The 14,917-nt window shown below is 43.4% G+C and overlaps 2 protein-coding genes across 2 annotated transcripts in view; both read right to left on the bottom strand.

The window, feature by feature from the left end:
* Positions 1-111, bottom strand: part of si:dkeyp-9d4.3 (caskin-1) — a 9,105-nt gene extending 8,994 nt beyond the window's left edge. Inside the window, 1 exon segment of the mRNA XM_047042291.1 lies at positions 73-111. Within this exon segment, the coding sequence (XP_046898247.1) occupies positions 73-111 (39 nt within the window).
* A 5,558-nt stretch (positions 112-5,669) lies between these two features.
* Positions 5,670-12,657, bottom strand: zgc:136472 (uncharacterized protein LOC678514 homolog). Its single transcript, XM_047042337.1, has 11 exons — positions 12,427-12,657; positions 11,246-11,446; positions 10,969-11,102; positions 10,003-10,143; positions 9,629-9,736; positions 7,172-7,297; positions 6,815-7,012; positions 6,566-6,686; positions 6,188-6,369; positions 6,006-6,095; positions 5,670-5,852 (listed from the first exon to the last, which is right to left on the bottom strand). The coding sequence occupies exons 1-11, from the start codon at positions 12,629-12,631 to the stop codon at positions 5,787-5,789; spliced, it is 1,572 nt and encodes a 523-aa protein (XP_046898293.1). The 5' UTR covers positions 12,632-12,657; the 3' UTR covers positions 5,670-5,786.
* Positions 12,658-14,917: the final 2,260 nt, after the last annotated feature.

Here is a 14,917-nt window from a genome sequence, read left to right as displayed (position 1 = left end):
GTATGGATATGCGCGGGTGTATGCTATATGAGTGTGTCCACCAGTCACCAGGGCTTAGTGATAATCAGAAACCTGCCCCGTGCAGGGACTGCGGGAGCAGGAAGAGACCATCATCACTTATTTTATGACATGGTATGTTTTAGAGATCGCACCTACTGCCTATCAAAACTACTGCGTTTTCTGTAAATTAGGGTTTATTGAAACCAAATGTAAATGACCACCATAACCCTAGCCATACACCCAATCTACAGAGTTTTATATAATTTGTATAACAAACTTTATTTAGTATAGTATCTCCTCTTTAATGAGGGGAGCAAGGGTTTACTGGGCATGTATGCTGTAGTACAGTCGACCAACAGAGGTACAGAGCTGTTGCAAGCGAAATAGCTACAGTGCCCTCCAAAAGTATTGGAACAGTGAGGCGAATTCCTTTATTTTTGCTGTAGACTGAAAACATTTGGGCTTGACATCAAATAATGAACGTGAGACCAGAGATCAACGTTTCAGCTTTTATTTCCAGGTATTTACATCAGGATCTGATGCACAACTAAGAAAATATCACATTTTGTTTGAATCCACCCATTTGTCATGTGATCAAAAGTATTGGAACAGATATACTTAAAACATATTTAAGTGAATAAGACTTAATATTTAGTTGCAAATCCTTTGCTTTCAATAACTGCAGCAAGTCTGTGACCCATTGACGTCACCAAACTTTTGCATTCTTCCTTTTTGATGCTTTCCCAGGCTTTCACTGCAGCCTCTTTCAGTTGTTGTTTGTTTTGTGGGGTTCCTCCCTTCAGTCTCCTCTTAAGCAGGTAAAATGCATGCTCTATAGGGTTTAAGTCTGGAGATTGACTTGGCCAGTCTAATACCTTTCATTTCTTGCCCCTGATGAACTCCTTTGTTGTTTTGGCAGTGTGTTTTGGGTCGTTATCTTGCTGCATGATGAAGGCTCTGCCAATCAGTTTGGTTGCATCTTTCCTTAAATTGGCAGACAAAATGTTTCTGTAGACTTCCGAGTTCATTTTGCTGCTGCCATCATGTGTTACATCCTCAATGAAGATTAATGAGCCCGTCCCAGAAGAAGCCATGCAAGCCCAAGCCATGACATTACCTCCACCGTGTTTCACAGATGAGCTTGTGTGTTTGGGATCATGAGCAGTTCCTTTCTTTCTCCAAACTTTAGCCTTTCCATCACTTTGGTAAAAGTTAATCTTTGTCTCATCAGTCCATAAAACTTTGTCCCAGAATTTTTGAGGTTCATCTCTGTACTTTTTGGCAAATTCCAGCCTGGCCTTCCTATTCTTCTTGCTAATGAGTGGTTTGCATCTTCTGGTGTAGCCCTTGTACTTTTGTTCATGAAGTCTTCTGCGAACAGTAGATAGTGATACCTTCACTCCTGCCATCTGGAGGTTGTTGCTGATCTCACTAACAGTTGTTTTAGGGTCTTTCTTTACAGCTCTCACAATGTTTCTGTCATCAACTGCTGATGTTTTCCTTGGTCTACCTGTTCGACGTCTGTTACTTAGTACACCAGTAGTTTTCTTCTTCTTCAGGACATTCCAAATGGTTGTACTGGCTATGGCCAATGTTTCTGCAATGGCTCTGATTGATTTTCCATCTTCTCTAAGACTCACAATTGCTTGTTTTTCACCCAAAGACAGCGCTCTGGTTTTCATGTTGTTTTCACCTCTGAATACAGTCTGCATAGACAAAACCTATCTTACCCAATCTGAACCTGAGTGTAGACATTCAGTGGTATTTATTGATTGAATAATGTATGTAATAGGACACACCTGGGCAACAAAACACACCTGTCAGTCACATGTTCCAATACTTTTGCTCACGTGACAAATGGGTGGGTTCGAACAAAAAGGTGATATTTTCTAATTTGTGCATCAGATCCTGATGTAAATACCTGGAAATAAAAGCTGAAACGTTGATCTCTGGTTTCACATTCATCGTTTGATGTCAAGCCCAAATGTTTTCAGTCTACAGCAAAAATAAAGGAATTGGCCTCACTGTTCCAATACTTTTGGAGGGCACTGTATATAATGGAACTCAATTATATGGGGGGGACGGGGGGGGCGGTATATTTCTTACTATCAAATTGTACTGCAATCAATTCTAACATAACTGTAACATACATACACACGTTATAAAATATAAAAAAGAAAAACCAAGCAGAATTTCCATATTGGGATTTCTGAGGTCAAACCTAACTTTCACCAAACGTCTCTTTTTTAACACTTTACGAGGAAATTTGACAAATCGTATTTCCAGTGAACTGGTTATGTGAGCCAGTTTTCCAAATATAAATGTCATGCTTATTTACATTCTTTTCATACTCTGTGAGTAGATGCACATTTTTGTATTGCAATTCCAGTGCAGATACGGCTAAACGTTACATAACCCTAACATAACTATAATATAACCCTAACATAACTATAATATAACCCAAACCAATAAAACAACACTTTATAATTGAGGTATTTGTAGATAAGTGTGGAACAGTAGTTTTGAAATTAATAAGTGTTTAAAGGGGTCATTGACTGGGTTTTTGGGGTATTTCACACTGTTCCTTAAGGTCTCGGAATAGGGTATGGACCGGGTGCTGTTCTATTTCCCCTGATGCTTCCTGTGAAATTGTCCCGGGAAAAACGCTAGGTTTTCTCCTTTTATGGTATGCTCATTAATATATAGATAAGCTGCGCGCTGATTGGTTGGTTTACAACAAGTGAAGCTGCAGAGCAAAGACGCAACACAGCCAACAACACTCACTGAAACACCGAAAGTGGAGACTTGAAACAAAAACGTACAAATACATCTATTGTGTCAACACAACACTGTTTTCAACAGATTGACTAGATATCATTTGAAATTATTATGTTAGTTGTTTCCACTTCTGTTGTCGAAGCAAACAGGATTGCCTTAAGTGGGTACGTTAGCACTACAGCTTAGCAAACAAACTATCGTGATTCAACTCAGCTTCAGTTAGCTTTAGCTATCTTGCTGAAAAATTGATCTGGACAAACATGCATCTTGAATTGTAGATTTACATGACAACACAGGTTATTTATTTGAAGTAAGCACAGTCAGGAACATGAAACAACGTACGTTAGCCCCATTGCCAATAAACTAAATCATCACACATTCTACCGATGCTAGATACAGGCAGGAAACGTTAGCATTGATAATAACTGTTGCGACAACATCATATCACAGCTTGCAGTTGTGATGAACACAAGGTCGGAACAGCACCTCTTTTCAGCAACAGCTTCATAGCAAATCCTGCTTTACATTGTCCCAGGTTTTCAAAACTGTCCTCGGTGAAATGGTTTGAGCAAATGTGTAATAGAGTTTCAAACTGCACAGGGATCTTCTCATAGACAAACATCACAGCCCGTCGAGTGTTTGGTTCCTTAGGAAGACTATGAAAAGTGTCAGCATTCCCTGTCCAGCCTGAAACACTGCATTTACGATGGTCCATTTTCAATATCCTTTAAAAACTTCCAAACTTTCTCCTTTGTATTTCCTGTGGAAGTACACAGAGCAGCGCGGAGCTAACCTAGTGTCTGAGATCCTGGGCCAGAACTCCAGAAGGCTGGTTTGTATGTAAATGTTGGGGCGTGACAAAGGTGATGCTACATTTGTGATGTCACAAATTCAGCTTTTTCGAAACCGATCGTTTTACAGTTGCAGTTTCAAGTTGTGAGATTTAGATAGGAAAGAGGTGTCAATGAACTTTGAGGTTCACTGTATGTTCATTTTACCCACTGAACTGTCTTTATTCAACTATGACAAGGTAAAATCAGATCAATGACCAATTTTGCAATCAATTACCCCTTTAAAAGAACATTTGTGATTAAACTGATCTTTAAATAAATCCATGTGTGTAGGACAGGGCGTGTGTGTGTGTGTATATACCCCTGGTATCAAGTTAATTTGGATTTAAGGGGACAGGCATCTGGGTCAAAATGTAGAACACAAAATCATGACAGTTCTGATTTGCAGACATTCTAGAACCCTCAGTGCTTCATCCTGGTTCTAATCTAGTGTCCACTGATCTGGTCTAAACTAGGATGGTCTGGTCTGGTCTGGACTAGACTGGTCTGGTATGTTCTGGTCTAGACTGGTCTGCTCTTGTCAAACTACACATGAACTAGAGAGGGTACAATTTCTGGGGAAATTGTAGGGTGTGCTTGCTTGCGTCGGTTACATGTGGGTCCGTTTTCCCTTCTAGTGATATTTTCAAGCATTTAGCCTACTCATATTGCATCGTTCATTAAGAACACCCTTTGAAACAAGCGAACACCCTTTGAAACAAGCTACTGTAACAACGTTGTCACTGGCAGTATTTCAGATTGAATTGCGATTCAAACAGTACCGTCTGCTAACTGAAAATAAGCCCCCCAAAACGTAAAAAAGTTTTATATTAATTTAGGGGGACGTGGCTAATTCAAAAGCAGTTTGCTAGAGGCAAGCTAGCTGCTGTTGCTAGCCACACTTCATTGATTGTTTGAAAGCGCCAGAAATGAGAATGTTTCTTTTGAGAGCATGTTTTAGATATTTCCCTGCTCCAACACACCTGATTCAAATAAATGGGCCTGATAACGACCCATTAATTTGAATCAGGTGTGTTTGAGGAGGGAAACATCTAAAACGTGCAGGGCAGGGGGTCCCGATGACCAGGATTGAGAACCACTGCTTGGTCTACTTCTACTGATTGCCCGTGGGCGAGCCGAGTCTGTGACTCAGAGGCTAACGTCAAAACAAGATGCGGTCTCCCTCAAATTCCAAGTTTTACACAAATCACAGAAATATGCTGACCCGCTGGCTGTCTTCACAATCGCCACAACTTTCAAACACTGCTCTCCATTTAGATGTAGAATTGACCCTGGTACGAAATTAAGAAAATACTCATCAGACGCAGATCGACAACAGCTGCCGCAATCGTCCATGGAGGCTGACGGGGCTCTCACGTAGCAAACAAATCAAAGTTTTTACAGCAACCTACATTAAAATGTCACCACCTGGCTGTCTTCACAATAGTCATATCGTCATAACATTTCCCTCTTTCTGGTTTTTCGTGTAAAATGGAACTATAAAATTACGAAAATACTACTAGCATGGCTGCCGCTTAAAAGACTAGGCGGTCTCACGGGCAACCCGCACTCGCTCAAATTAAGACTTTCACGACCTTAATCAAAAATCCGAGATTGCAGTTCCACTCGAAAATGCTTTCTCAACAAAGTCCAATGGTTGAGAATTTTTTGGGGGTGGTATTTTTCACTCATAATCCAAGCTTCAACTTGCGTGCTAGAACGTCTCTATCACCTTGTATCCATGCGTCGTTGCTAACGTGTGCTGACGTAGTGACGTAGGCTAGTGAGTACCCTTCGTTGACAGAATGCACTTTTTTGCCACAAAAACGTTGTAACCTCCTAAACTGTGCAACGGAACGTAAATCCGAATAGAAGCAACGCAATCGTGACCAAGACGAACATTTTGACACCAACGTTGTCTATGTAGTTCAAATATTGACTGAACCTTAGGGGCACGAAAATAAACAATAATAATAATAAATACATATGTGAGATAACAATGGTTTGTGCTCGCCGAAGGCAAGCACACCCCAATAACAGTAATGACCACCAGACTTGAGATTATTATTTATTTTTTATCTAACAAGGTGTGATGTCTCTCAAAGGACACAATGAGACAATGAGATGGACGCTTGGAAACAGGGTTTAATATCTACTACACCCTGCTAAAGATCCATACTAAAGTTCTTCCTTGATCTCTGCTGCCTTCTGTGCTTCAATGTACTCCTTCCTCTCCTGTTCTTCCTGGACACAAACACACACATAGAAACACACATGTACACAGACACGCACACACACACACGTACACGCACACGCACATTGTGCGTTAGAGTCAAATACATCTAATACACGTAATGTGGTCTGTGTCCATGAAAGCTGCTGGTTCAGAGTTCCAACCTCGATTCTGTCTCTGCTGGCCTTCTCCATCTCTCTCTCCAGAAAGCCCCTCAGCTCCTCCAGAGTCCTCTTTCCTCTGTAGATCACCACCTGGAAAAATACACATACTGTTACCTCTCACACACACACACACTTACATACACACCCATCCTCTCTCTCACACACACAGACGGTGTACCGACCCTCTCTGCGTGAAGGGCGGGGAAGAGGATCAGGGCGGGGCTTGGCTCCTGCAGAGACAGATTAATGTCATTGGATGACGTGTCGATGCGGGCGATGACCACATCGTCTCTGGACAGGAAGGCCGTACCAAGCTCCTCCCACAACAGGAAAAGAGAGCGACTCCTCTGGCTGTAGGGCAGATCTGCAACAGAGAGCATGATGAGTATGTATGTGTATGTATGTGTGTATGTCAGTGTGTATGGTAACAGTGTGTGTGCATATGTGTATGTGAGAGTGTGTGTGTGTATGTAAGAGTGTGAGTGTTTGTGTGAGTAAGAGTATGTGGGTGTGTGGGTGTAAGTGTGTTTGTGTATGTGTGTAAGAGTGTGTGTCCCCACAGAACAGGATGAAGACAGTCTTGTCTGGGTTGAAGGCGACTCTCTCCAGGTTAGAGCCCACCAGCTCCTTCACCAGACGCTGGTCCCAGTCAGCTGGAGCTGGCTCGCTCTGCAGGCGGGGCTACACACACCATAAACACACACACCACATGCAGACACACACGTACACACACACCACATACACACATGTTACTTGCTTGTGAATGTAGAAGTGTGTATGTGTGTGTGTGTGTGTGTGTCTGTGTGTACCTTGGCCTTGCCCTCCAGGTATGACTGGCAGAAGTGTGTGATGGTGGGCGTGTCCAGCGTGTCAGAGGGGAGCTGGTAGGTCACATGGTCTGTCAGGTTGACCAATCGCAGCAGGGGAGCCTCCACGTCTCGAACACGGAAGTACTCCAACATCCTGCCGTTCCTGGGCTCGTCCACATCCACCAGCACGAACAGCAGCTACACACACACATATGGTTCAGACAAATATAGTGTTAGGGTTCGTGCTTCTGTAGTTTGGGAGGTGGTACAGAAGTGAAAATGAACAGGGCTAGATTAGGGTTAGTTCCAGTTATTAGGGTTAGTTTGGGGGTTTAGGTGTGTGAGTGCAGTACCTACCTTCCCCCTGAAGGGGGCAGCAGCGGCACTGAAGGCCGCCTGGAGATGGGAGAAGTCGTCGGAGCTCTTGTTGACAAACAGGAGGGCGTGGCTTAGAACCGGAGAGGACAAGATCTGAGCTGCAGTCTGGAGGAAACATCAGCCTGTGAGATTGTGTGTGTGGTTCGATTTAGTTAGGTTAGGGTTAGGTTAGAGTTATGTTATCTCACATTAACTACTGCTTACCCACCAGGGGTCTCATTTATAAAGCTTACGTACACACAAAACAGGGATGAAAATGTGCGTACGCCACTTTCCACGCAAAGGTTGTGATTTATAAAAAACTAACTTGACGGTAGAATGTGCGGTCCTCCACGCAAACTCTGACCCTCCCGTAGGCCTACGCACATTTTCGAAACAGTTGGAATTGGCGACGCAGATGACCATACTGTAGTCAGACAGACTGCATAAAGTAAATGTGGGAAGAACGATTCTACTCGTAATATTTATATATTTTGTTTTTTTTCTCAAACTTGTTTTTTTCACTCGATTTCATCATTATCATGAAGATTAAATCCAGCAGTGTTATTTGCGCTTGTATTGAGTGATAATTGTTCCATAAAAACCTTGTACAATCCAACTCAAATTTGAAATCAAAATTCAGCGCTTCCTTACCATCAGATTGTCCACTACGGGAGTGCAGGAGGGGGAGATTCCCCGACTGCATGGAATACAGGATAACATCACATATGCTACCTTTAGATAACTGCTGAACACAGTGTATAACTAAATGTATTTTTTGAATATTGTGCATTTATCATCATATGTCAAAAACTGGAAATAAAGTTAAGCTCCCGCGCATTCGCTACACTCTACGTCCTCGTTATCAGTCCATAATTACTGTTCATACCAAAACGCTTTTGTTTCCAATTTTTATCCCGACTCGCGGTATCACTGGCACAGTTAAAACCACTCGCACTGTTTTTTTTATTGGTGATCCACCGGCCACCAAATAATGTGGTTTTCGGGCCTCCGCCAATAGGCTAACAGTGTCTGAAAAGTTGTCATGCGCCATGATTCACCGTTAAAAACAATCGCATGCCAGGATCATTAATATACTGGATTAGCATGTGTGTTCAGGGCGGGGTAAAATGCAGATTTACGTATGCACACTTGTGGGTAATCTGTGATATATAAAGGGAACATTGCGTACAGGTGTGCGTACGCACGGTTTTATAAATCTGCATTTTTGTGTGCGTACGCCATTTTAGGCTTTTGGGCGTACGTACACTTTTAGTAAGAATCCTACGCACAGTTTTGTAAATGAGACCCCTGGTCTACTGCCAACTCCACTACCCTTAAACCGGTCATGTCTCTTTACAAACAGGCTCTCAAAATACTTGACAAAAAAACTAAATCTTAAACTTGTTTAACTACATGCTCTTGTGGTTCTTCCCTTTGGCACTTATTTTGGTTGTTCACAATATGTGCTTCATGTTTTGGCTACTGGCAATGTTTTGGGGCTACCTCGTTGTTATGATCAGTGACCTATGCACTTTGTAAAGCTCTCTCTTGGAAGTCGCTTTGGATAAAAGCGCCTGCTAAATGAATGAATGTAAATGTAAATCACACCATCACTGTTCAGTCCTCCATAAGTGCAGACTTTTAAGTTGGGACAACCTAATCACATTTAAGAATACGGTTTACATTTACATTTAATCATTTAGCAGATGCTCTTTAACCTGCCCCCCCCACCACTATGAAGCCTAGTCAAGTTTAGAACAGCAGCAACCAGTGCCACTCGAGGGGCAGCAAGAGGAGACTGAGTTTCCTTTAAAAAAAGTGTATTTGGACAGTCGTTTTGTTCTGTCAGGTCAGTCCGGGAAGGGCACTGTCTCGCACAGAACATTAGAGAATCAACCTTGTTCAACTGCTTTAAAATAAATCTCAAAACATTGGTTGATAATCAACCAAAAATGTGACCATTAGTGGGTAAGCAGTAGAATTATGTTTTACCACTTGTTGTTCTTATACCCATTCTTCTTTGTGTATTGAGATTTGATGTGTGATATATTTTAACTTAATGCCTTTTTTTTGTTGCATGTCTTGTCTCTTTTTTCACTTTGGCAGAGGGACTGCCAACGGAAACTAGCCTTTTGGCTATAATTGGGGGCATTTACATTTTAATGTTCATAAATTTACACTGTCCCTCTTGATCAAATAAATGTAATTGAATTGAATGTTAGGGTCAGGGTTATCTTAATATAATTATATTTGTAATGTTTTAATACTGCATATATTATTATTTTATATTATAATATTGTCATATACATATATATAATATATATATGTTAAACAAATATATATACATGATATTGTATGTATATATAATTTTAAGATGAGACCCCCCCCAAATAGGATTCTGGCTACACTAGCAGTGTGAGTGTGTGTACCTGTCTGGTGTGAGTGTGTGTGTACCTGTCCAGTGTACTCAGTGACCAGGTCCATCTGGTGAACAGTGATGAAGAGAATCAACTCCTCTTTAGATGTCTGACTGCTCATGTCATACACCTGCTGCAACTCAGACTACACACACACGCACACGCACACCACACACATCACACACACACGTACGCATACATACACGCACACAGACACACACACAATACACACATTTACACACAAAGACTGATGCATTTGTCTGTACAAGATATCTTTAATAGAACTGTGAAGAGGTGTTACTTATGATTTATCACCAACATACCATGGCCATCAGTCAATCTGATTTTGAGGTTGGAGCCATTATATCTCTACTTGTATAATGAATCATGTGACCTAGTCATGTGACAGACCTGTTTCAACAGCAGCACCGCTTCCTGGTTGATGATGTTGTACTTCCTGTAGAAGCTCTGAGAGCTGCTGACGTAGAAGAAGAGGTCTGGCAAGTCTATTGCTGCAGCGTAGAACACCTGCACTGCCCCCTGCTGGAGATCCTGCACACAGCACACACATTAACACCGGCACTGCCCCCTGCTGGAGATCCTGCACACAGCACACACATTAACACCTATACTATAACACTATAGACACTATGACACACTATACACACCACACACACACATAATAACCACACCATACACACCACACATACACTATCACCACACTATACACCACACACACACTATCACCACACCATACACACCACACACACACTATCACCACACCATACACACCACACACACACTATCACCACACCATACACACCACACACACACTATCACCACACCATACACCACACACACACTATCACCACACCATACACACCACACACACACTATCACCACACCATACACACCACACACACACTATCACCACACTATACACCACACACACACTATCACCACACCATACACACCACACACACACTATCACCACACTATACACCACACACACACTATCACCACACCATACACACCACACACACACTATCACCACACCATACACACCACACACACACTATCACCACACCATACACCACACACACACTATCACCACACCATACACCACACACACACTATCACCACACCATACACACCACACACACACTATCACCACACCATACACCACACACACACTATCACCACACCATACATACCACACACACACTATCACCACACCATACACACCACACACACACTATCACCACACTATACACCACACACACACTATCACCACACCATACACACCACACACAGAAGCTCCATCACACAGCCTTCAGAAGTGACTTGGAAGACGGTAAGAATCAAGCGGCCAATCACCTTGAACAGTCCCAGGACCACAAGCCCCTCCAAGTCTGTTAGACGATCTGATTGGCTAAGATCAGTGATGAGGTCAGCTGAAGGCCCCGCCCTCCTCTTTAGCCAGGTCACAATGGAGGCAGCAGTCTGCAGTCCTGAACAATCACATAACAGGAGAAATGGGTGCATGAGAGAGGTTACATGACTGACTGTGTGTGATGTGTGTGTGTGTGAGTGGTGTGTAAATGTGTGTGTATGTGGTCTCCATGTTGGTGTGTGTGTGCATGTGTGTGTGTACCTGGGAAGGGTGTGACTTTGTCTCTGTCTCCTGATTGGTAGAGCCTGAGTGAGGGTGGGGCTGTGGCGTTGAGCTCACGAGCCAGCTCCTTCTCCTTGGAGACGTCGACCACACCTAGCTTGACCTCCGACCTCTGCAGCTGCAGTGCTGCGGCTCGGAACTCTGCTGCCACCCGCTGGCCTTCCCCTGACAGAGGAGCGACTACACACACCATACACACCATACACACCATACACACACCATGCACACACACCATACACACACCATACACACACACCATACACACACACCATACACACACACCATACACACCATACACACACCATGCACACACACCATACACACACCATACACACACACCATACACATACACCATACACACACACCATACACACACACCATACACATACACCATACACACACACCATACACACACACCATACACACACACCATACACACACACCATACACATACACCATACACACACACCATACACACACACCATACACACACCATGCACACACACCATACACACCATACACACACACCATACACACACACCATACACACACACCATGCACACACACCACACACACCATACACACACACCATACACACACACCACACACACCATACACACACCATACACACACACCATGCACACACACCATACACACACCATACACACACACACCCCACTCACACCATACACACACCATACACACACACCCCACTCACACCATACACACACACCATACACACACACACCATACACACACCATACACACACACCCCACTCACACCATACACACACACCATACACACACACCATACACACACCATACACACACACCCCACTCACACCATACACACACCATACACACACACCCCACTCACACCATACACACACCATACACACACACCCCACTCACACCATACACACACACCATACACACACACCATACACACACACCATACACACACCATGCACACACACCACACACACCATACACACACCACACACACACCATACACACACACCATACAAACACACCACACACACCATACACACACACACCATACACACACCATACACACACCATACACGCAATGCTTGTGTGAGAGTGTGTGTGTGTTTGTGTGTGAGTGTGTGTGAGTGTGTGAGGGTGTGACTACTTACAAAAGTGCACCAGCAGCTGTTTGTGGTGTTTCAGAGCTTGTTTGAAGTTTCCTCTGTTCAACTGTAGAACCCCGTCCTCCCCAACGGAGCCCCCCCCCCTCTCCGAGTGTGTGTCGGAGAGTGTGTCGGAGTGTGTGTCGGAGGAGACAGACACACACACACAGATCGTCTTCCCCGCCAGCAAGAACAGCAGCAGCAGCTTCATGTTGAACTCAGTCTGACTCTGACCTCCACAGAGGAGAGGAAACTGGGAAAGTGTGTGTATGGAGGTGTGTGTGTGAGGTGTATGTGTGTGTGAGGTGTGTGTATGGAGGTGTGTGTGAGGTGTGTGTATGGAGGTGTGTGTGAGTGTGTTATCTCTGTAGTTTATTAACAGGCTGTTATCTCTGGTGTAGGGTTCAGCTATATCCAACACTGACCCTCTATTGTTCCACTAATGCTCCAGTCTCACCAGGTGCATGCTGGGTAACAGAACAGCCCAGGTGTATGCTGGGTAATAAAGAATGTATAATACATTACAGTACAATTCTAGAACTGTAATCACTAGCTGCATCACGGGCACGGCTCTCTCTATAATTTCAGTTATTAATATTTGTGGCATCTTAATCACCGAATGCATCACGGCACTGTGCACTAGTGAATATAGCAACAGGAACAATGTTCATACGAATCTATAAAGAATGCATGTCTTAAAGAATATTTTGTGTCTATAAAAATTATATATTGGGCTTATTAAAGTTATGTCTTATGAACTTAGAAGTTTGCTTAGGCTTAAAAATTGGTTCTCACACAGGGTGTGGGGAACAGGCTGTATTTTGTGTCTTAATCTCTCCATTCCAGAAGCAACCTTGAAACAGGGCTGAGACGGCACCCGAGCAGGTGGGACGCGCCGGCAAGAACAACTCCCTGATGCATGAGAAAGCGCAACCCTCATTTCCTCTCTCTGTTTGAATTGCACTGTATAATGTATGCTGGGGCAGGGACAGATAGCCAGTTGGACTTCGGGAACCAGCCCAAACTCTGTTGCGGGTAGGGAAACGTAGACAGCCCCAGAGCTCTGTACTTGTTGATTTCCAACTGCTGCATTAAAGCTGATATTATCGGACCTCTGCGACTCCAGACCACTCTTTCTAGAACACAGACTTGTGTCATTGTATACCATCATTAGATATTGGAATAGACACAACAAATGTCAGTCCTTCAGTAACAGAACAGCATGCTGTGTTCAACACAGACAAACAGGGTTAGTCAAATCTAATCATCTTTATTTCCAAATTCACAGCAGAAAGAATCCTGCTGACAATAACAACAACAACAACAGTAAACAACAGATAGAAGTGATATCACTTCCTGGTGTGGACGTGCAAGTAGGCATGGCAGTGATGTCACTTCCTGGTGTGGATGTAGAGGTGGGTGAGGCAGTTCACTTTACTTACCACACACGGTCTAGCTTTCATTACTTATTAGCCATGTAGGGTAGATATATATATACAGTCTGTCTTTCTCTCTGCTGCTGTAAGACTTAAATGTTCCAACCTGGGGATTTATGAAGGGTTATCTTGTCTTATATTACCTGGATTTATAAAGTGTTGTCCTACGTAGACCTTCTACTGATCTCATGACCAGATCTTCTGTTTGGTCACTAGATGGTGCTAAAACTCAGTGAAGTGGTCTGTGAGCGAGTGTGTGCGAGTGTGTGTGTGTGTGTGTGTGTGTGTGAGTGAATGTGAGTGTGTGTGTGAGAGTGTGTGTGTGTGTTAGAGAGTGAGTGTGTGTGAGTGTGAGAGTGTGTATATGTGTTAGAGAATGAGTGTGTGTGAGTGAGTCAGTGTGTGTTAGAGAGTGAGTGTGTGTTTACAGAGAGGGTCCTACCTGTGTGAGGTGCAGAGTTTCATCTGATGGGGTCGGATGGCTGAGCGGTTAGGGATTCGCGCAGAAGGTTGTTGGTTCGATTCCCGGCCGTGCCAAATGACGTTGTGTCCTTGGGCAAGGCACTTCACCCTACTTGTCTCGGGGAGACTTTCCCTGTATAAGGAACCCCTCTCTCTCTCCTTCCTGCCTTGCTCTTGTTGGTTAGTGGTAGCTGATTTAAACTGTTTTAAACTCTTTCCTACAGGTACACTTGCACTTAGAGATTCATGTTGTGTAATTGTAACTTGCTTAACCACATGCTCTTATGGCTTCTTCCCTTTAGCACTTATTTTTTGGTTGTTCACAATGTGTACTTCTTGTTTTTGGCTACCCGCAATGCTTTGGGGCTATCTTGTTGTTATTATCAGTGAGCTATGCACTTTGTAAAGCTCTCTCTTGGAAGTCGCTTTGGATAAAAGCGTCTGCTAAATGAATAAATGTAAATGTAAACTGCATCAGGCTCAGCTCTGCTACCAGCCTGTACCACACTGCATCAGGCTCAGCTCTGCTACCAGCCTACACCAAACTGCATTAGGCTTGGCTCATCTCAAAAAGACGTATCAATATAACAGAAATAATG

Source organism: Hypomesus transpacificus, chromosome 19, assembly GCF_021917145.1.
Source record: "Hypomesus transpacificus isolate Combined female chromosome 19, fHypTra1, whole genome shotgun sequence".
Classification (NCBI taxonomy): domain Eukaryota; kingdom Metazoa; phylum Chordata; class Actinopteri; order Osmeriformes; family Osmeridae; genus Hypomesus; species Hypomesus transpacificus.
This window is presented reverse-complemented; position numbering and strand designations above follow the sequence as displayed.